Source organism: Pan paniscus, chromosome 16, assembly GCF_029289425.2.
Source record: "Pan paniscus chromosome 16, NHGRI_mPanPan1-v2.0_pri, whole genome shotgun sequence".
Taxonomy (NCBI): domain Eukaryota; kingdom Metazoa; phylum Chordata; class Mammalia; order Primates; family Hominidae; genus Pan; species Pan paniscus.
In genome coordinates, this window is record NC_073265.2 from 20,905,237 (window position 1) to 20,927,835 (window position 22,599).

Here is a 22,599-nt window from a genome sequence, read left to right on the forward strand (position 1 = left end):
CATTTCCTCTATTTGTCAGGTTTAATGGTACCGTCAGAAATAAGCATGTATCTGTAAACAGTTCGGCTGTGATTAAGGAGCTCCAGAATCCTAGAAATAGTGAAGTTCCTTAGCTTAACCCTTTGCCAAGGTGGCTAGCTGGTGGATGAGGCCAGGATCCAAGGCTTGAAGGAAGTCAGGTTGCACACACTTTTGGAAAAGATTCTCATCTGCACATTGATGCATCGCAGAATAACCATGAACCCACTGGGAATATTAAATGCTGACCTCTAGACACTTAATTCCTAAGCCTTAATTTCAGTGGGAACCAAACCAACCAGGTTTCAAAGATGAGCCAATAAAATAACAGAATAAAAGGAACATTGCAGAGCTAAATGAATAAACTGAGAATCAAAACAAATTATTACACAGTTAAATTAGAAACAGAAAACCAACCAGTAATTATGTGCCACCCCTAAAAATAGGCAGCCACAGATAGTGAGGAGATATTGCCAGTTCGGGCCAATTCTCTTAGCCTTTTCAGTACCTTTCTATCAAAGGAACTTTTTTCCGATAATTTAACAGTGGAGAATTTTGCTATATTTTAGGCACTTTTCTTTTTCTTTTTCTTTTTCTTTTTTTGAGACAGAGTCTTGCTCTGTCGCCCAGGCCGGAATGCAGTGGCACGATCTCAGCTCACTGCAAGCTCCGCCTCCCAGGTTCCTGCCATTCTCCTGCCTCAGCCTCCCAAGTAGCTGGGACTGCAGGTGCCTGCCACCGCGCCTGGCTAATTTTTTGTATTTTTATTAGAGACGGGGTCTCACCATGGTCTTGATTTCCTGACCTCGTGATCTGCCTGCCTCGGCCTCCCAAAGTGCTGGGATTACAGGCGTGAGCCACCGCACCCAGCTCTTAGGCACTTTTCTTCGTGCTACCTATTCAGTCCTTACAGCATGCTGGAGAGAGAGCAGTTGACAGCCATTACCCTTGTTTTTACAAATAAGGGAACTGAGTCTCAGAAAAGTTCAGGGGATGGGACTACCCCTAGCCCACATGGCTAATGAATAGCAGAGCCCAGAGCCTGTGATATCTATATTTTTCACATTGTGTCCCCAACAAACAGACCCTGAGCAATCCCAAAATGTGAGCAGAGGTAGAGCCGAGCTCTGTATCCCGAGAGGGCCAGGCCCTGTGGTACGAGGACCAGGATGGTCCTAGAAATGCCAAGCTCCCCATCAGCGGCTCTCAGACATCCAGGCTTCAGGACTCCGTTGCTCTCCTTAAGGTTATTGAAGATCCTCTTAAGTTTTGTTTATGTGATTATATCTATCAATATTTACCACATTGGAGATAAAAGCTAAGAAGCATTTTAAAGTTCAGTAATTCACTTAATATAATAAGGCCATTCCATAAATAGCAAGATGTTAACATAAATAGCATTTTATGGAAAATAACCATATTTTCACCCAAGAAATCAGTGGGAAGGGTGGCGTTGCTTTTTATTGTTGCAAATCTCCTTAATGCCTCATGTAATAGAAGACGTCTGGACTCTCTGACCAGCTTCTGCATTCAGTCTGCTGCTGGTCCCTATGTCCTGTAGCCTCTGCAAAGCTCTATGGAAGACTCAAGGGAAAAGGGGGATGAAAGAGGGAAATAACGTCTAACCATTATGAAAAAAAGATTTGACTCACTGGTCCTCTGAAAGCATTTCAGAAACCCAGGGGTTCCAAGCCCATACTTTGAAAACTTCTGTCTTGTACAATTACCAAAGGGAATTATTTTCCGTGATCGTAATCACAGTGTTTGCTGTTACAACAAGGAGGACAGAATCACATCATGGTTCAAAACACAAGTGTTGAAAACTAAACTTTACGAAACTGAAATCCAACCCCCTAACCTCTTAAACAGGTTTCTGTACTTAGCTGTGTGACCTAGGGCCAGGAGCTTGTTTGTTTCATAATTGATATATTTATGCATTCCTCTTCTCCTTTCATTATAAAGGTAATACCTGCTCATAGCAAAGCATTCAAACAGAAAAGAGACATATAAAATTAAATTTGGGGGGTCTCCCATAATCTCCATTATTAAATGAGAAAAATAATAGTATTTTTTTTGCTGGATTATTGTCGTGAAGCCAAAATGCGTTGTTTGCGTGTGCATGTGACATTTAGAAATGCAAACTCTGTTTAAGGGTTAGCTTTGTTATTTTCAGGTATCGTCAATACCTGATACCTGATATTTATTGATATCCTCTTGGTAAAGTACTTGTTCATCTTTTGCCCATTTTTCTATTGGATTGCCTGCCCTTTTCTGATTGATTTTTTGGAGTTTATTTCTTATTCTGGATATGAGTCTTTTGTCAGACCTACTATCTTGCTGACTCAGGGAAAACCTCAGTTTGTTATGCTGTAAAACTAAGAAAAAAATATGGTTGGTGTAAAGATTAAACTAGATAAAAGAAGTCACCGTTTATAAACTTTAGACTGCTACACAAATATGAATTTCTATTATCCAGCTATTTTCTCTGCAACCAAGAATTTAGAAATGGTGGTGGTTAGGTCTATTGTTATGTTTTTGCTTTTTTTTTTTTTCTCAGCATCTCCACAAAGGAAAAAGAAATAACGTGATGGGAGCTCTGTGAAATCACATGGAATGATGTTACCCAGTAATTCACGAAAGAATAATTGCTGCAGAAATGCAAGATAGCACATTACGCATTACCACGACCGTTGTACTCTAAACCAGATAGACGATTATTCAGAGAGATTGATTTTAAAAAGCACGATCACTTAAATCAAAGCATGCCCTCAACTGAAGAGCTCCGATGGAAAAAGAATGAAGGGAGTTAGGCGCGTTGACTCGAGGGTGCCTTGCCACACCGGCCTTCTGGGATTCTGTGGCGGGCTGGGGACCCTGCCTCCTCCTGTCTTCATCCCAGAGGAAGAAGGGAGTGTAGATCTTGCAGGAGAGCCGTGTGTGTGAGTAGCCACGTGGTGACAGCCACTGGCACTGAGTGACATCGCACAGATTGCAGCATGCTCCTCCTCTTCCCACCTGCTGTAGCAGACAGGGCAGCTGTTTGCATCCCTGTTTCGGAGGAGAGAACATTGAAATGCACAGAAGCCAATTGCCTGCTGAGTCGGGAGCCCCCAGGTCTTTTGCCTGTGTGGACTCTGCTCCTCCATGCCCTCCTGCCCAGTTGGGGAGGGCAGGAATAGCCAGGGGGGCAGCTTGAGGATCTGAAATTGCTGAAACCCACTTTCACAGTGCAATGGTCTGAATGTTTTTTTCCCCCACTAAATGCATATGTTGAGATCTGAATCCCCAAGGCGATGGTATTAGGAGGTGATTAGTCCATGAGGGTGCAGTCATGATGGATGGTCCCATATATACAAGGCCCCAGAGACCTCCCTCGCCCCTTCCACCATGCGAGGACACAGTGAAAAGGTGGCTGCCTATGATCCGGGAAGCCAGCCCCCACCAGAAACCAGGGTTCAACCATAGTGGCAGGTTAATCATGGACTTCCAGCCTCCAGAACTGTGAGAAACAAACTTCTATTTTTTATAAGCTACCCAGTGTATGATATTTTGTTATAAGCGTCCAAATGGAATTAAACATAGAGTCTGTGCTACTTAATTGCAGGCCCCTAGGTTCCTGTGGAATACTGTTCTTCGGGAGACTAAATGTGCATATTTATTCACAGGCCTCTGGGCCAGGGTTGGATGTTTCTGTCCCCTCTCTTGCAGGAATCCCCTTGTTTGACCAGGGTGGCCTCCAACTTGGGAGGGAGTGACTGCTGTAGGCAGCTCTGCCTGCTGATTCATGGTTTCAGGCTCAAGTGCTGCATGGCAGGCTGGGGGCTCTGGCAGCAGTGGAGGATATTTGGGTGAAAGAGAAGGAAACTTCCCTCCTGGGGTGAGGAACTGGATTTTGTCCCTAGGTAAATTCTGGGCAGTGGGAGTGGAGCCCCTGCATACCTGCCCTGAATGTCCTTCTGCCGGGGGCCAGAGGGCCATGTGGGAACTATAATTCCATCTGGGGACTTTCCACACTCAGAGGTGTGGCCACCATCCCCAGGTCTCCCAGTTCACCTGCAGCCTGTGTGGCCAAGTACAAACCCCGAGGCAAGGAAGTTGAGTGCAGAGCTGAAGTCCTCCCCCAGGTCCTCTGTGCAGAAGCCTGTCAGGAAGCAGGGGGCTGAGCTCAGCTTTAGTGCAGCAGGGTCGGGACGTGCTTGCCAAGGATTGAGGAAGGAAAAGGCTGTGGGGAGAGGGGAGGGGACAGATGGACTCTGAACCTGCTTTTGGAGCAGCCCCTGGGGAGGGAGGGCTTTTCTTGCCAGCCGGTCAAGGTCTTATAGGAGAAGACACGGCACCTGCAGACCTATTGCTGCCAGAGTCCCACAGAACCTCTTTGAGAAGGGGGAAAGGGGTCAGTCAAGAGCCATTTTGCAAATGAGGAGACTGAGGCCTGCAGCAACTGCCTCTCATCTGTGGTCACAAGCGTGGGGGCCTGGAGACAGTAATGCCTGGATAGAGCCTTGGAAAGCAGATCTGGTGGTGGGAACCGAAGGATAAAGGCTCAGGACTGGGTGCACATGGTGGATGTGAGGGGATCCACATACTGTGGTATTGCAGGATCACAGGTGGTTAAAGCAGAGGCTCAGCCCCAGGATGCCACCTGTCTTCCTCCTTGTAGGGACCCTGTTTTCCCTCCCTCCGTGATCCTTGTTACCATTTGTTGTTATATGTTGTTATAAGTGTATCATTATTGTGTTGTATAATCCTACCTCATCCCCCCCCACCAACACACACACACATACACACACATACACACACACACACACAAAATTTTTATTCTAGGAGCTCAGGAGCAATATTAATTTCCACTGCACACATCAGGCAAGCATAATGCTGGGAACAGGAGGTGTTCCATAAATGTTGCATGAATGAATGAATGAATGAAAACTCGGCTGGACCATGGCTTGTAGCAATGGCTTGTGCACTTCACTCCAGATTTTTGACTTGATCCTTTGGGCAGTGCAGTTGGAGGAGGGTGATCTGATCATATGGATGGTCAGAAAGTCTGGTGTGAAGATGAGTAGAGGACAGCCTCTGTGTGTGTGCACCTGCATGTGCATAGGGGCAGCAGGCTGCACAGTGGGAATGGGAAGGAGGTGAGGGACCTTGTCACTGCAAACAGAGAGCCAAGAGACTCAGACCGTGTGTGGCCCGGACAGGTGCCAAGAGGAGGGAGATTGTTCTGGGAGAATGGTTCCTCATGCCCTCCTCTCTCCCTCTTGAGTCTTTGTGGGGGGCTCCCCTAACGGGTATCCCTGCATGCTCAGGTGGTGGTGGCTGCTGCTTGTTGATTACAGTTTGAAAAGCTGTACTTGGTCCCAAGCTGCCACACACCACTGAAATTCAGTGTTCTCTAATGGGGTTTCTGTTAGAATGTTGGAAAGAAGAAAGCCTTTTAATTAGATTCGTAGTAATTGAGCTCCCAAACCACAGAAGCCTTTCTCTCAGCAGATGAAGACACAAATGCAATTAAAAGAAGGAAAGGCACCTAAATGGAACCCTTGCTAATTTTAAGTCCATTAAAAACAACAACTCCTTAATAAGTTGAGGCAACAGATACACGTTCTGAAGAGTTTTAACAGTGCTTCCCAATAATATTGGAGCTTGAACTGGAACTGGAGTGCTCCAGCCACTTAAATGGATAGCTCTGTTGGGGATCATTTGCTCAGTGCAGAGTACAGAGACATGTTAGCTCTACAGCTTTTCCCACCAAAAACTCCTGGCACATTTTATTAGGAAAATGGGATATATTTTTTCCTGTAACTGAATAAATGTTCAGCGTCTTGTGGACATTGCCCCTGGCCTGGGGTCCCCTGAGACATCATCCCATGTCCCTCCCCAGGCAGCCCTCTCCTCTCTGTGGGATTTGCCCCACCTGGCCCATCTCACCCCAGAGGTGCCCAACATGTGAGCAACTGGGCTGGGGCACTGATGTCCCTGTCAACTGCTTACATGCTCAACGCATTTTCGTTTTAATGAGAGGCAGCATTCGTTTTTCATTTACATCCCTGCCCACTGACACGCCCCAGCAGATGCCACGTTCTTTCTGCCTTTGGGTCTTTTTGTTTTGAAACTTCCCATCGGTGAACCAGGCCAAGTAGATTCTATTGCGGGAGCTTGAGGTTTCAGCTTCTGGGAACATCTTCACAGGGGCATTAATTAATATTTTCCCTGGAGAGGGTGTCAATTGCTAATTCACAGAGTCCTTTAGGTTGGAGTTGATTATTTCATGCTGAATCACAACATTCTCAGTATAACTATTGTACAGAATTCACTCATTTGCCTCCTTTCACTGGGCTTGGTCAGCTGTACTAAAACGCAAGTTGCCTCCCATTTGGAAAGGCCAGTCTGGACGGGGCTCTTCTCTGTACGTCCTGTGCTGGAGCAAAGTCACAGCTGGTACACTATCCAAGCTCCCTGGTTAGTGCATAGGCTTAGCTGGAGGCAGAACTCAGGGAGGTGTTTTGGAAATGTAGGAAAATAGGCTCTGGAGTCAGAAAGATCCAAGTTTGAATGGCTGCTTCTAAAGTCACCTCATCTTTCTCACCTTTAGTTTATCACCTGGGTAGGCTTTACCTTCAGGTGTATTTCAAGAGCCTGATGTGCCTCCTAGAAGTTAGAGGATGAGAGAAAAGCCCAGATCTGCAGGGAGAAGGCAGAGTCACGGCCCTCATGGCACCACTCACACAGGGTGCAGCAGCTCCACACAGGGCCATGGCCCCTTTCCTGGGGGAGGGAGGCATAACATACTTGTATTTGTTTAAAAGCGTATATATTTTGGAAACAAACCTGACTTTAAAAACTTGTATTTTCACCTACTTTTATGTTTTTTTAAGCATATGAATTATTTAAAAATACAAAGATAAATAGCTAAATCATTAGCAGGCATCATTTCTGGATGGTAAGGTTGCAGAGTTTTAATTTTCTTCTTTATACTTTTCCATCTTTTTTAAGTGCTGTATAATAAATTTGTCTTACTTTGGAATAAATAGAAAAGCTTAACTCTAGGGAAATGCTGCTTGCATATATTGGAAGTGCTTGGTGCATTCTAATTTCCACACACAACAACGATCTCGAGAGTCAGATCCCCATGTGAATAATTGTCTCATTCTTTCTTTTGTAAACCATATTATTTATGCTGCTGCTTTTTTTTTTTTTTTTTGAAGGATGAGAAGAACCAAGTTTTAACCACCAACATTTGGCTGCAAATGGTAAGTTAAGAGAATGACAGTCTCTCCCATGGGCTGCAAGATCTTGCACCCAAGATTCTTGTCCTGATACCTGAGATGCTTGCTTCTGAGAGGTCCTGTTTAGGAAAAAAAACAAAAAAACAAAAAAACAAAAAAAAGGCCATGGCTGTCACACCAACTCCACACCTGCCAACAATGAATGCTGGCTGTATGACACTACAGTCTGCAGTGCTCAACACATGCACAAGATCAACACATAGGACCAGGTAATGTGGGGACACCTCAGAAGCACTTCAGGCAAGACAAGAAGATACAGGGCTGTGTGTAGATGTCCACAACCTGCACCACAGCCAGTCCCCAGGACTCAGAAGCTCCATCCCTGCCCTCTGTGGCCTCCGGAGCCGCATGTTTGAATCAGGTGGAGTGTTCCGAAACCAGAGGCCCTCGTACTTTGTGCTCTAGCAATGCTTATAAGAATCTTGAAATGCTACCTATCATTTGTAGATTTTTAACTTGACATCTGCAATACTAATCTAAATTTGATTAATTGCAAATGATGCCACTTAACATCCAGTTGTAAATATTAACACTGAAAAATGAAACAGTCAGTCTCTATTTTAAATGGAATTCAAAATACCATAATAATTTGGTGCCCATCTCATTCAAACACCATATGAACAAGCCTTTTTTTAAACTGTCAGATATTTAACATAGTCCCTTTTTTCTCTTTGCACATGCATTTCTATTCTAGTTTCTATATGGAATTTTATCCTAATGTAATATAATTTTATGTTTGAAAGTCTCTTTTTTGTTTGTTTGTTTGTTTGAGACAGAGCCTTGTTCTGTCATCCAGGCTGGAGTGCAGTGCAGTGGCGCAATCTTGGCTTACTGCAACCTCTGCCTTCCAGGTTCAAGTGATTCTCCTGCCTCAGACTCCCAAACAGCTGGAATTACAGGCAGGCACCACCACACCTGGCTAGTTTTTGTATTTTTTAGTAGAGACAGGGTTTCTTCATGTTGGCCAGGCTGGTCTTGAACTCCTGATTTCAGGTGATCCACCCACCTCGGCCTCCCAAAGTGCTGGGATTACAGGCATGAGCCACCATGCAGGGCCGAAAGTCTTTTATTAATCGTGCCTTGGTTTTTTCAAATGTAAATATTTACACAAGAATTATTCCTTTACACCGTAAGTATTAAATTTTGTTTCTTTTGGATTGATTTAAGTTTACTATTGTTATTGGTATTATAATTCATCAAGGTGACATAAATTAAAATTTTTAAGTAATTATAAAACATAAATTTTTATTGGCAATTTATATCTCTGCCCAAGATGAGTTTGTTTTAAATTAGTTCATGTATCCACAGATGACTTTTTATTACTTGAATGGAGAGAATGATAGTTTTCACTTCAATTCTGTTGCTGTTTTTTAACTAGGTGTAGTAACATGAGTAGTTGGACATTAAAGCCACTTTGTTAAAGCAATGTTACTCAATCTTTGAACTTCTTCTAGGTTATATGCCAAAAATAATGTAGTTTTTATCAAATGTATCAGCTGACAGCTTGATTAGTTTCTCCTTCAATTTTGTTGAAAACAAAGAATTAAAAGAATTTAAACCCACCTGACCTTTGAAAGTATTTGCCACCCAATTTGTAAGGTAATTCACACAGACACAAACGCTGATACTTTAATTGACCATTTGTTTGGTTCTTGAGTCAGTGTCCCAAGATGGGAGTTGAGGTAAGATAAGAGAAATGTGCCCTTCTTTGTAAAGTTGAATGGGAGAAGTGAAACTGGAGGCAAAGGATAGTCCCATGTGGTTCTTGGGCAATTGAGTTATCCTGCGAATACACGTGGAGTTGAGGGATAGAAAATGGATCTGCATCCAGCCTGGCCAACATGGTGCAACCCTGTCTCTACTAAAAATACAAAACTTAGCTGGGTGTGGTGGTGCACACCTGTAATCCCAGCTACTCAGGAGGCTGAGCCAGGAGAATCGCTTGAACCCGGGAGGCAGAGGTTGCAGTGCGCTGAGATTGCACCACTGCACTCCAGCCTGGGGAACACAGCAAGACTCAATCTCAAAAAAAAAAAAAAGAAAGAAAAAGAAAATGGATGTGCTTAAAGCCATTGCTAGGTCTCCAAGATGCACCCATAGCTACATGTGAGACTCCTGCAGAACCTAACATTAGTCAGGTGAGAGCCCTTGAGATATTTCCCTGCAGGATTTAAAGCAGCATACTTCAGTGAGCATATCCCTGCCCTTGCCTGTGCCACCTACTCTAGCTTCCCTCCTTTTGCCCAGGACACATGATCTGTGCTCTCCTGGAAGGCCCAGGCCTTCTTCCCATGGACAGACTCATCTCCTGGCCCCTGCTGAGAGCCTGGCGTTAATGATTGTCCTCGCTGCCAGTAGCATCAAAATAGTGTCCGTGGGTCATTCTCACTCTTGTCTCTCCCACAGACTTTTCATTTGGATAAATGTTAAAGCCATGGATCCATTGGCTCAAACCAAAAACCTTGAAGTCACCCTTAACTCTTGTCTCGCACACCTCACCTCTGATACATCAACAAATCCTGGCAGCTTGACCTGCAAAACCGATCCAGGATCTAACTACTGGGCATCAACCATGATGCTTTCACCCTGGTCTACATGGGCGTCATCTCTCACCTCCATTATTAGGAGTCCCCATCCAGCCTTCCTGCTTCAGTGTTGCCTCTTCTGGTGGTGTCTTGTCCTCAACATAGCAGCCAGCATATACCTTCTTGGCACAGATCCCTCCAGGGGCTCCTGTCTCCCTGGACAGCATAGGAACTGAAGTCCTCGAAGTGGCCTTGGATTCAATTCCCTCCTTGCCTGGCTCCTTTTTCCTCTCCCCTCCCCTCTGTTCTTTGCTTCCTGGCTGCACTCACTGTCCACTTGTTGGGTGACACACACGTCACCCGGGCACGTGCCCCCCTCAGGGCCTTTGCACTGGCTGCTCTCCCTGCCAGGAAGACTCGTCCCTAAGAACCACTTGATTTCCCCCTTACTTCTCACTGATCTTTTCCTAAAGGTCACCTCTTCATTGAGTCTTCTTTGAGCTCCGATGTACTGTCCCAAACCCTCCCCTCCACCTCCAGCCCACTCTGTTCTTTTTATCCTGTTTCATTTTTCTCCCAAAGGCTTCTCACCATGTAACCCGCTTTGTGTTCACTCGTCTATCTGTTCATTGGTTCTGAGTCTTCATCACCCTTAGAATGTGTGCACAGTGTGGGGGACAGGGCTGCAGGTGCATTCGGTCACTGCCGTACCCACAGCCCCTAGTTCACTGTCTCACCTGTAGCGGGCACCAAAGAACTTTTGCCGAATGAGAGAATGAAGCAAAAACTCAAGGTGAACCTTGAGGTGCTTGGGTAGTGTGACACAACATAAAGCCATCTCCTGAACGGCCGTGCAGCACTTTCGTACTGTGTGTATAAGGTCAGGCTCCGGAGAATGAGGCAAGTGCTTCCCTTTTAAATTAAAGTTGGACGTTTGCCATGCCCTCTAAGGAACAACGCTGCTGTTGACATTTTTCTTACAGAGAGAAATGCATGTTATGGAGAGGTCTCTCTCCCTGGTGCCTATCTTCCTTAGCCCTCAGTAAGTGACTGGTCTTCAGCAATGTATATGATTTGGCAATTTTATTTAAAGGATGGTGGTTTCCAAGAAAAATGTAACTGGATTATTACTTCCAGTATGGAATTCAGATGCTCCATAAATAAACATCCTTGCTTCTGAGGGTGTCACCAGAGACCTCTAAATTTATTTCAAGCACAGCTAATTTTAATTAAGGCTTACATTTGCAGAAGCATCTGCAGCTTCATTTGTTTGAAAACTCACCTTTTAACTCACCTCCTCTTGGAGCAACCTACTCTGTGGAAGGTATGAAACTGGGCCAGGTGAGGGGACCCAGAAATACATAACCCAGTTTCTACCTTTAAGCCATTTATGATCAGGCTGTGTAATTAACACGTTTAGAAGAAGGAGGCGGAGGAGAAGAAGAAGGAAAAGAGGAGGAGGAAAAAAGGAGGAAAAATGGAGGAGGAGTTGGAGGAGGTGGAGGAGGAGGAGGAAAAGAAGAGGAGGCGGAGGAGAAGGAGGAAAGGAGGAGGAAGAGGAGGAAAGGAGGAGGAGAGGAGGAAAGGAGGAGGAGAGGAGGAAAGGAGGAGGAGAGGAGGAAAGGAGGAGGAGAGGAGGAAAGGAGGAGGAGAGGAGGAAAGGAGGAGGAGAGGAGGAAAGGAGGAGGAGAGGAGGAGGAAATTAAAATAGCAAGAACAAGTATCTCCCCAGAGATATTACAGATGACAGCTGGTGGTCAGATAGTAGAGGCCAGACGTGGGAGAAATCTCTGCTTTAAAGAAATGGGAGAGAAGGAGAGGCACAAATTCTCCTAAATGTGAAGATCTGGGAGCACTGGCATTTCTGAGTATTTTGTCATTAATGTTTACTTTTAGGTGCCTACCGATTGAGAAACATGCTGGATTCCCTTAGAAGGTGTGCCCTCATAAAGCTGGGTGATAACATTTATCTGGAAAGCGGCACCTGTAGATGATCTAGCAGTTGTAACACTGTCTCCCAACTGAATTTTTAAGGGCTCACAAGAATCCTGGGTTTAAAACAAACCTTAACAGTCATCTAACCGGTGCCTGTGTCTCTCTGCCCCCCCGCCCCCACCCAGTGTTTCAGTCTGGAAGCCCTGGCATTTCTATTCATGTCCACAGCATGGACATGAGGAACTCAGGAGTCACCAGAGCAAGCTTGGATGCTGCCCAGAGGCCACTTCTAAGCAACCTTCCATTGATTGCTGTTCTTGTGTTCCCTGGCTGGGGACCAGCCTGGCTTGACCCAGCACGATAATGGACATGCACAAGTGAAGCTGGGTACTGAAAGCTCTCAGGACCAGGGTTCTGAGGGGAGTGCAAATGTGGGCCGGGGGCAGAGAGCCATAAAAACGGCTCTAGCAATGGGTTTTTCTCCTCCCGAGTTTCATGTTGCTGAATTCCTGTCCAGAAAATCTGAATCCACGTAATCTTTTCTCTAGGGTATTTAAACTCTGCAAATGATACATTTTCTATGCATTAAAAATGGAAAAGGCAGAAAGGTAAAAAAATGAAAAAAACTCTCCTTGACCTCCAGTTTGTTGGTTTTGTTCTTTCTCCCAGTTGCCCTTGATTTTGATCATTCAGAAACTTGAGGGAGGAGAAAGAGGCTTCATCTCTCTGTTCACCTCTTCATGTTCTGAGGAGGAAGCAGCTAGCTGGTTCCTCTGCAGCCGGTTCCTCTGCAGCCAGTTTTCTCTGCAGATTAGTTTTTATCATTTTGAGAGGGTTGTCAGACATAATCTGATTTAATCTATGAGAAAAAATGACAGAAGCCATTTCAGTTTCTGAAGAGACATTTGAACCATCCAGAGATTTACATTTGCTTTTAAAACATCTGTCTTCTCTTATTTTGCAATTGTGACCATTCTCCTGGCATTTGATGTCCCAGCCTTCCTGGGTCATTCTCTAACTTTAACCTCCTAATTCTAATTATGGTACTAATAGCATTCACACCATAGATGATAAGATTTTAAGCTGTTATTTTTTCTAAAATGTTTACCTTTTTAATTTCTGCCTTCATTATCACTTGATCTCTGACACATGGAAATGCCACGCTTCCTGTTTACAGACAAGCCAGCTAATGGCTTGCTTAGGGCTGTGACAGCATCTCAAGGTGAAGAGCGATGTTTCAATCATTATGTCTCACCAAGAGAAGAAAGCGTCAGGGTCAGGGGGATGGAAAGAAGGCTGCTTTCCTCCACTAACAAAATAATGGATGGGAATAATTTTGAAAAGATAAGTGTTTTCTGACATCAAACGTGTGATGACTTTTCCAGCACCAACAACCAATTTTCCACCAGCAACTGGGGGTCCACCAATTCAATTCATTTCTCACATTATCTACCTGGAGTTGCATCAGATCCTACAGGTTAAAGGGATCAGTCTCACTTCAGATACCAGCTGCAATTGGTGTACCCAGGCTACCCACATGTCTAGCAGGTGACTGAAAATTCGAGGGTTCCCATACCCTTCTCCCCCAGGTTCAATAACTTTCTGAGATGACTGACAGAGCTCAGAAAAATACTTTGCTTACTTAATAAAATTTTAAATAATATACAAACTTATTTAATATATTTATAAATAAAATATATTTATTAAATAAATATTTAATATCTACTTATATAAAATACCCTGGAGAAAAGATTACATGGATTCAGAGTTTCAGAACAGGACTTCGGCAACATGAAACTCGGAAAGAGAAAAACCCATGAGTTAGGTTTATTGGTTTATTCTAAAGGATGCAGCTCAGGAACCACCAACTGGAAGGACGTAGCGGACAGGGCGTGGTGGCCGGAAGGGTGCACGGAGCTGTCGTCGTAACTTCTCCCCAGTGGCCACCTTCCCTGCAAGTGGATGTGCTGACCAAGAGTGTTTATAACCCTGTCTCGAGCCCCTTTCTCACCCCTCCCCAGAGCTGTGAGTGCAATGGGCAGAAAGCTCTTTCCTCCAGTCACTAGGTGACCAGCCCCCATGAAAGCTATCTAGGTGCCCAACCCTAAGTCACCTCATCAGCGTAAACTCAGGCCTCAGGCATGGTCAGAAGGGGCTCTGTATGAATCACAAAAGGCACTCCTCTCACTCAGGAAATTCCCAGGGCTTTGGAAGCTCTGTGCCAGGAAAACCAAATCTATTTTCTTATTATACCATAATGTATTTTTTTTAATGAAAGATAACTTTCCTTTTTCCTCCCTCCCTCCGCCTCTCTCATCCCTTTCCCCTCCTCCGCCCTCCCTCAATGCTTCCATGCCACTAGCATCCACACACATTTAGAGTTTCCTGTGGGCTCGAAGCAGCACAAATGGGGCCCAGGTGCCAGAGCCATGGAAGAATTGGGATTCCCCCAGTGCCTTTTAGATCAATGGCCCCTTCCTCCCTTCAGTGTCCCCTCACAACTCCACACACTCTTCTTTTGAAGATGTAATGAGAAGGAATCTCACAGAAAGAGGGAGAGAAGGAAGAGCACACAGTCCTCTAAATGTGATTGTCTGGGAGTCTAGGTTCATTGACACTTCTTTTCAGATCCCCACTCTGTGGAAAATGTGTCAGGTGCTGTCTACAAAGATTTTGCCTGATGCCCCCTGTTCCAGAGGGACCTAGGAACCAAGTGCTTTCAGAGAACAACCTTTTTTCTAGAAGTTTGTTGTTTGTAGGGCCTTATTCCATATCCATTCTTGGGAAACCGTCATGGGAGCCTGTGGGGGTTGCTGGTGGGGCCCCCGGGCTCAGGATTGTGGACCTGGGCTCCCGGGCACACAGCATGAGGTTCCCACTGCATGTTGGCACTCACTCTTCCCCACCCTTGGCTGCAGCTATGTTATGACTGTTACTACGGCTCCCAAGTCCAGCAGGATTTTGTAAAATGGGGAAATCTCTCTCTCTTTTTTTAAGCCGCCATTCATCACTTGCCTGCCAGGGCCATATGTCTTTAATCTGCTGCTGCACACATTATCTCATCTCATCCTGTGAGGCAGGGTACATGTAAGGCAACTGCAGTTCAGAGACAATGATTTACCTGAACAAGCTCACACCGCTAGTCTCTGCCAGACCCTTGGTGCAAACCCAGGTCTGTCTGATGCGGATGCTTTTGGCAGCTCCCCCTACCTTTTCTGCCACTACAGTTACCTGAAAAGGGTTCCAATCCAGACCCCAAGAGAGGGTTCTTGGATCTAGTGTGAGAAAGAATTCAGGGCGTGAAAGTAAGTTTATTAGGAAAGTAGAGGAATAAAAGAATGGCTACTCCATAGAGAGAGCAGCCCCGAAGGCTGCTGGTTGCCCATTTTTATGGTTATTTCTTGATAGGCTGAACAAGGGGTGGATTATTCATGCCTCTCTTTTTTAGACCATGTAAGGTAACTTCCTGATGTTGCCTTGGCATTTCTAAACTGTCATGGAGCTGGTGGGAGTGTAGCCGTGTGGATGACCAGAGGTCACTCTCGTGGCCATCTTGGTTTTGGTGGGATTCAGCCGGCTTCTTTACTGCAACCTGTTTTATCAGCAAGGTCTTTATGGCCTGTATCTTGTGCCAACCTCCTGTCTCATCCTGTGACTTAGAATGCCTAGCCATCTGGGAATGCAGCCCAGTAGGAGGTTTCAGCCCTGCTTTACCCAGCTCCTATTTAAGATGGAGTTTCCCTGGTTTAAATGCCTCTGACACAATGGTCAGCCTGGTTTGGGGCAAGGGAAAACAGCAGATGGGCAGCAGCATCAGGGAGATTGAGCCAGAAGAACCAGCTCTGGTAGAGCCCAAAGATCAGTTTGCTTAAAGTCAAATAACACAGGTAAGCCCTGACCCAGTGACTGACTAAAACATCCTAGCTTTCTGAACCCTGGCTTCCTCTTGTAAATGGAAGCAGTCATATCACTGACCCCCCCGAACTATGGTGAGTCTGGACATACACAGGACACTGGACTAGCATAAAGGCTGTGATCTGGCCGGGGAGGGGATGAGCCCATGGTTTACGCAGTGGGGTGTGCGGGGTGTGGGGAGGCAGCGTACAGCTCTGGCTGTGCCTTGGACGAGGTCTGGGTTTGACCATCCAAGCACTCCCATTCCCATTCCCAGTTCCTGTCTCCCCTCCCTCTCTGGCCATCATTCAGCAGGCAGAGGAGAAGGAGAGAAGTGCCTTGGCCTGCCATGCCCACTTTCCAGGGCAGTTCGTGGAATCCTGTGGCCCTGACCTGTGTGGTAATAATGGTGAACGTGACTGGCTCTGTGATAATTAGTGACCAACCCAGAGAAGCATCCCAGGGTGAGATGCAAGACTGTGGCACAGAAAGCACAGGTGTTGGCTGTGGCAGGGCCTCGTGCCCAGGGCAAGGGAGAGAAATGAAGGGAAGCACAGGGCAGAGGTGCCACGTTGGAGCAAGCTGCAGGAAGCATGGCTTGGTTGGCGACCAGGCATCCCTGGAAGACAACTAGGACAAGACCCACCATTCTTGGGTGTGCCCCTCCTGTCCCCTCCCCAACCACTTCCATCTCATTAGAGACCCCAGCAGGCAGCTGTCGATCCTGAATGCCCCAGAGGATACTTCTGCACATCACCCATTAACACATCCTCATTCCTCGAGGTCCCTGGCTGCAAAATGATGTCACTCACCTGGATAGTTCCTCTCCTCTGATGTCAGATTAGATCCTTCCAGACTTGGGACCATCTTTCTGGATGCTGCCTGCCCTCCTCAGAGGATGGTTGGTCTGGGACATGCCCTTTGCTTCCCTTGTTGTATCAATAGCTCTAGGCCCACAGCCCCTCATCTGCAATTCCCAAATCTCAGCAGCTCTGAAAATCTTCCCCCCTCCTTTGATGATGTTTTCGTAACTTTGAGTCAAATTATTTTGGTCTAAAATCAAATTGAAATCTATGTGAATTGAGGCATTTATTTGTCTCACTTAGTGCAAATAGGCATGTTTTGCTGCAGAAATTACCATGTATTTGATAGTGAGGAGCCACCCTGGTCCCAGGTTGGGGTGGTGCATCACATGCCTTTCTGGATCTTGGAAAGCCTGAGCTTCAGAGCATGGGTGGTACCAGGGGCACAGAATACAGGATAATGGTGCAATTATAGGAGCTTCTGAGTTCACACTTGTCAGCCCTGAGCCTCCTGTGGGGTGATGCTGGTTATGTGGCAGCTGCAGGTGGGATCCCACCCGAGCATCCTCTGCAGAGCTTGTGGGCTCCAGGAAGGGCTGTTTAGCACCTGATCCTCGGAGGGAGGACCCCAGACGTGGGTATTCCTCTGGCAAAAGTCACTCGATAACCTCAATTAAGGCCTGGCCGTGAGCTTGTGTGAGTGCTTCCTGAGTCTTCACCTGCCTCCTTTCGTCCTGACTCTGTGTTTCACCATCAGGGCTCAGGATTTGCATTGTCGGGTGTCGGAAGCACTATCCCTGTGACAAAATAAAAATTCAAATCTGAAAACATTCCTTTAGAAATTCTGAGAGGTTCCCATGCAGCTGCACGGTATTGCTTTATGGAAATAAATATTCTACATTTCTCCAGCCCGGTTCATATTCCAGTGGAAATAAGTGAATTCCTTTTTTCGAAGTATTCTTACAGTGAAAACTTTTAAGGCAAAACAGTTATTCATTTGGCTAGAAGTAACCCATCCACTGCAGGAGGAGAAGGCTCGGGGACATGCAGAGGGTTGGAATTAACTTTAATGATACCATCTGAATGTGTTCATGGTGACAGCAGAACCTTAAATGTGAGTTTTATGCTCTTCACAGTCATTTTGGAAAGGATTATTGAATTCCCGTTTTCATTATATTTTATAAATAGCAATTCAGTTATAATAAATGTCTGGAATTCTCTTTGGTTTTGCACTTACCTAATAATCGCTTATGAGAAATATTAGTAGCCAAGGAAGTGAAGTGCTGCTAATGTCATTGTGTGTGTCAGTCTTGGACAGATCACTATTTACAGTGGAATGTGTCAGAATATCCAGGGGTGAAGACTGTTCGTTTCCCAGATGGCCAGATTTGGAAACCAGACATTCTTCTCTATAACAGGTAAGCATATTGAGCAAAGGAAAAAAATGATTTTATGCTTGCATACATGTAGCTATCACGTATATTTGAATATTTCACAGAGATGCTGGATATGTTATCTATGATCTGGGGCCACTGCTCCCTACACGGCTTTCCGAGCGGCCAGGCCTTTGAGAAGCAGCTCTGTCCCTGTAAGCCAGCATTCCCTGGTTTGGCATGCACACGTGCACACGCTGGCTAGCCTGCTGCTTAAGACGCCCATGAAGTTGTATGTTCTCGGGGCCTAGTGTTGTTTCTGTGCATATTGGCACATGGAGTATTCTTGCATAAGGCAGTACCTTTGTTCTCTGAATGGCAGCAGTTATGACCAACAGCAGGAAGTGCTGGCCTATGGGATGCACTGCTGGAGCCCACAGTTTGGACCCACATCCTCATCTATGTTCCCTGTTGTGCATTGGAGAGTTCTGTGGCAGAGATGGCTGCAGGTGAGCATGAGGACTGTCATCTCTAGCTGTATGCAGAAACTTCCCCTGCAGGGTATATACCTGATTTCTAATAGTCTTCTCCTGAGGTCAGGAAATAAGGGACACGTCGGTAAACCAAGACAGTCTGACTTGCAGACCAGACGCCTAAAAGGCAATTATTCAGGCAGGGTAAGTTTCTAGAAGCAGTAAAATTTCTCGTTAAACTGCATAGTCAAATAAGGGATCCCAGAACATTTCTGACTAATAAGGTGTCAGACCTCATAAATAACATCATGAAAAGAAAGTTATTTCCTAATCATGACCGCTACCTTTGGTCATGAAGAAGGAAGCCCAGGCTTTCCTGATGCAGGGAACAGTGTGACCAAATTGCCCTCCATGGTCACTCGGTGATCCCGCTGGACAAGCAATGTGTTGTCCTACATGGCTACTTCCAGAAGGCTGGGCGATGCTATTTCTTGTATTGACTTTTCATTCTGCCTCTGTCTTTGCATCTGGGGGCCACATTTCACTTGAATCATTGGGCCCGTTTCTAGAAGAGTATCCTCTTCTCATTTGCTGCCACTTTTCTGCTTCTCAAATTAGTTCAGACAACTGAGCTTTGAAAAACGTCTAAAATAGGAGTAAGTGGTCCCCTGTTGAATGGATCAAACATGTGCCTTTCCATGCCTGGACTTTGGGTCTTCTGTTTCTTGGGGGGCTGTATTAGTTTGCCAAGGCTGCTGTAACAAAGTGCTACAGACTCAGAGCCTTAAACAATAGAAGTTACCCTGTAACAATTGTGGAGGCCAGAAGTCTGAATGAAGGTGTTGTCAGGACTGGCTTCTTCTGAGCCGCTCTCCTTGGCTGGTAGATGGCTGCCATCTCACTGGGTTCACGTGACCTTCACTTGTCTCTGTCCGTGCCCTAGTCTCCTCTTCCTGTAAGCACTGCAGTCAAATTAGAGTAGGGCCCCACGCTCATGACCCTCTTTTACTTTAATTACCTTTTTAAAGGTTCTGTCTTCAAATAGAGCCACACTCTGAGGCACCAGGTATTAGGATTTCAACATGTGAGTTTGAGGGAGATGCAACTCAGTCCATAATGAGGGCATTGTATCTGACTTTTTGAGGGCAAAGGGTCAGGGTTGAAGAAGTCTCCGTGTTAATTTTAGCTGTAATATTTACAGTCTGTATAACCTTTGAGTCTCAGATTTCTCCTTTGAAAAACGGGGAAAGTGCCGGCTTCACAGAGTTTGGAGGACCGCTCTGTGGATGTGTGTAGCACACTTAGTCTGGCACTTGGAAGAGAGCACACATTCCATAAAGGCAGTTGTGTGTTTACAGGCAGAATGATGAGGATTCCTGCTTTTAGAACAAGATGGTAATTTAACAATTTAGAAAAAAATAATCAATGCTTTTCATTTTCCAATTCGGATTTTTTAAGTTTGAAATCAAGAATAAATTTTATAACATTCAGCCTGAGCAATGTACGAGACCCCCATCTCTAACAACAATAACAACAACAACAACAAAATTAGCTGGGCATGGTGACCTGCACCTGTAGTGCCAGCTACTCAGGAGGCTGAGGTAGAAGGATCCCTTGAGCCCAGCAGTGAGCTTTGATTATATCACTGCTTGCCATCCTGGGTGACAGAGTGAGATGCTATCTCCAAATATATATATATACACACACACAGAGAGAGCACCCCACCATATTATATGTATAATATGTTGGTGGAATCTTATTAACAAGGTTACAAGAGGCAGTTTATATGGCCTATGTGTAGGATCTTTAACTCCAAAATGTAAAATGTTTGATGATTCCAAATGCTCTGGCTAGTGAGGAATTTCCAAGTTGTAATTGAATTTCAAGGAGCAAAGATAGAGCAGTCTCTACCTGACAAATGTTACCAGGGTCCAGGCCCTCAGAAATGATCCCCCCCTCCACATGCCTGACCCAGCTGCCGGTGCAGAACCCCATCGCTCACACATCTGTTGAGCTCTACTGAAGGATCCTGCTCGTTCCTCCTTCCCATGGTGGACATAGACCACGTCCGCCAGGCTTCATCATGGAGGATGTAGAGGCTGCTTCAATTTCTGCTTTTGTTTTCCTGAGACATGGAATGTAGGACTTTCTTTTTGAAGTAACTACTAAATATATTTTGAAGTAACTGCTAAATATATGGCCCGCAGGTCCACATGAACCCAACGTGGAATGAATAGATTTCAGAGAATATTTAAACCACTCATAGACACTTATCTATTGCTACAGAACAAACTACTCAGAACTGAGTGACTTAAAGCAAACAACTCAGATTATTCCTCATGATGCCGTGGGCTGTCCAGGCCCATGTGGCTGGTTGTCTCTTTCACGTGGCATTGGGCACAGCCATGGGCTGGGGCTCCACTGGGCCGGTGTGCCGAGGGGTACCCTTCCACAGCAGGGCAGGACTGGGCTGAGCTGGTGGGGACGCCGGAAGCTCAGCTATTCAGCTGGGGGCTGTGCACCCACCCCTTCTGGGCCTTTTCCACAAGGCTCGGTGTCCCCCAGCTTGGTGGCCAGCAGTGCTCTGACAGGAAGGAAGGAGAGGCTGCTGGGACTCTTAAGGACTGAGCGTGAGGGTCCCGCAACAGCCCTTCTCCACATTCTGTTGGTCAGAGTAGGCAGGAGCCCAGCTTGGAGTCAAGAAAAGGGAAATCAGCACCCCATATCTAGGGCAAGAGGGAGGCCACAGGGCGCTCTGGGGACACTAGTGATCACAGCTAAGGAAGGAAAGCGGTGAAACTGCAAGGGTCAAAGTAAAGCCCCAGGAAACCGAAAGACCAGAAGAGGCGTGCATCGTGAAGGGGAAGGCACACTCCGCCATGTGCCCGCTGAAATTGGCAATGTTAGAGGAGAAGCAGGCAGGAGGAGAGAGCTTCTAAACAAGACAGATCTTGTCATCTCTGCCCCCCCTTGCTGGCTGGCTTCCCCTTCCTGCCTGGACACACTGTGCAGCCCCCAGGTATGTGCTGACCAGCCTATCCCTACCCTGTAGCCTCGTCCACTCTCCAGCCCTACTGCTTGTCCTTTGGCTCACTGATGCACCAATGCTTCCAGGCAGAGTGTTTATATGAGCTTCTTGTGGGGCGAGGAATGCCCACGCCTTAACTCCCAGTCAGCCAGGGAAACCTCCCTGACACCCTCACCCCTGCCAAGTCTAGAACACATTTCTCTGTCATGTAGAAAAGGATTCCTGTCCACGATGGCACTTAGGGTCTGCTACCTCTTAGGGGCATCTAGCAGGGCACTTGATACACATTTTTGCAAAGACAAGATGGAGAGAGGAAGGGAGGGTGCAGGAATTATTAGGAGGAGGAGCGAAGAAGATGGATCAGTGTAATACAGTGCGGCTAAGAACAGCCGGAGAAGAAAGAAAGCAAAGGAAAGAAATCATGTAGGCAACCTAGAAAACATTCAACTGAGACTGAGTCCAAAAATTGACACAGGAAATAGCAAAAATAGTCTTCACTAGTAATATCCTAACCCTCTGATATTCTGTTATTGGGGATTTTGAGAGATACCGAGTTTAATGCTTTCTGCCAGCTTCTAGGCGTGGAAAATAATATGTTCTGCTTAGTAGACTCATCTGTTAGTTCATTATTGTCTGAATGGAGTCGAGGGGCTTTTCCTAAAGGAGGGGGTTAAATGCATCCTGTGTAAGCCCTAGTTTTGAAAGCAGTGTTGATGTAGCTCAGCTGAAGCCTCCCAAACATGTCTGTCCTATTTCTCACTCTATTCTGGTTTGATATTGGAGTCCCCACGTGAGTCACCATTGCTTTTTGAGATATAATGCATTTTCCATGCTTTAAAGTGGCTGGGTCACTGCAAAACAGCCATCTCTGCATCATTTCTGGAATGGGCTGCTGTATTTCCTTGATGGATGGGTAACAAGTCGTGCTGCTGCTAGCCAGCTGGCCAGGTCGCTCTGAGGAGAGGATGGGCACGAATAAAAGCGTCTCTGTCTGGTGCTGATCCCAGTCATTTCTTTGTTGCTTTATTTTGCTTTACTTTAAGCCTGCGGCTCAAGGAGTTTTCTGAACACCATCTTGCCTAAAGTGGGTAGCAATTATGGATGGCTTGCCGTGATTTTCCCCTTTGGATGGAATTAAAGGCCTTGCTGGGATCAGCAGTCCGCTTGCAGAAGGACAGTCTGAATCCCGCAACTCTGCGGATGCCCCTACACCATGCAGAGACAGGCAACTGCCTCACCCTCTCTGGGCTTCTCTGTTTCT

The 22,599-nt window shown here is 45.9% G+C and overlaps 1 protein-coding gene across 3 annotated transcripts in view; it reads left to right on the plus strand.

Annotated features, from left to right (window-relative positions):
• The window catches only part of LOC100977072 (neuronal acetylcholine receptor subunit alpha-7), a 139,390-nt gene that overhangs the window by 63,558 nt on the left and 53,233 nt on the right, over positions 1-22,599 (plus strand). For all 3 annotated transcript variants that reach the window (XM_063596513.1, XM_003826048.5, XM_055098257.2), the window contains 2 exons: positions 7,227-7,271; positions 17,773-17,882. In XM_063596513.1, the coding sequence (XP_063452583.1) occupies positions 7,227-7,271; positions 17,773-17,882 (155 nt within the window). The remainder of the gene's footprint in view (positions 1-7,226; positions 7,272-17,772; positions 17,883-22,599) is intronic.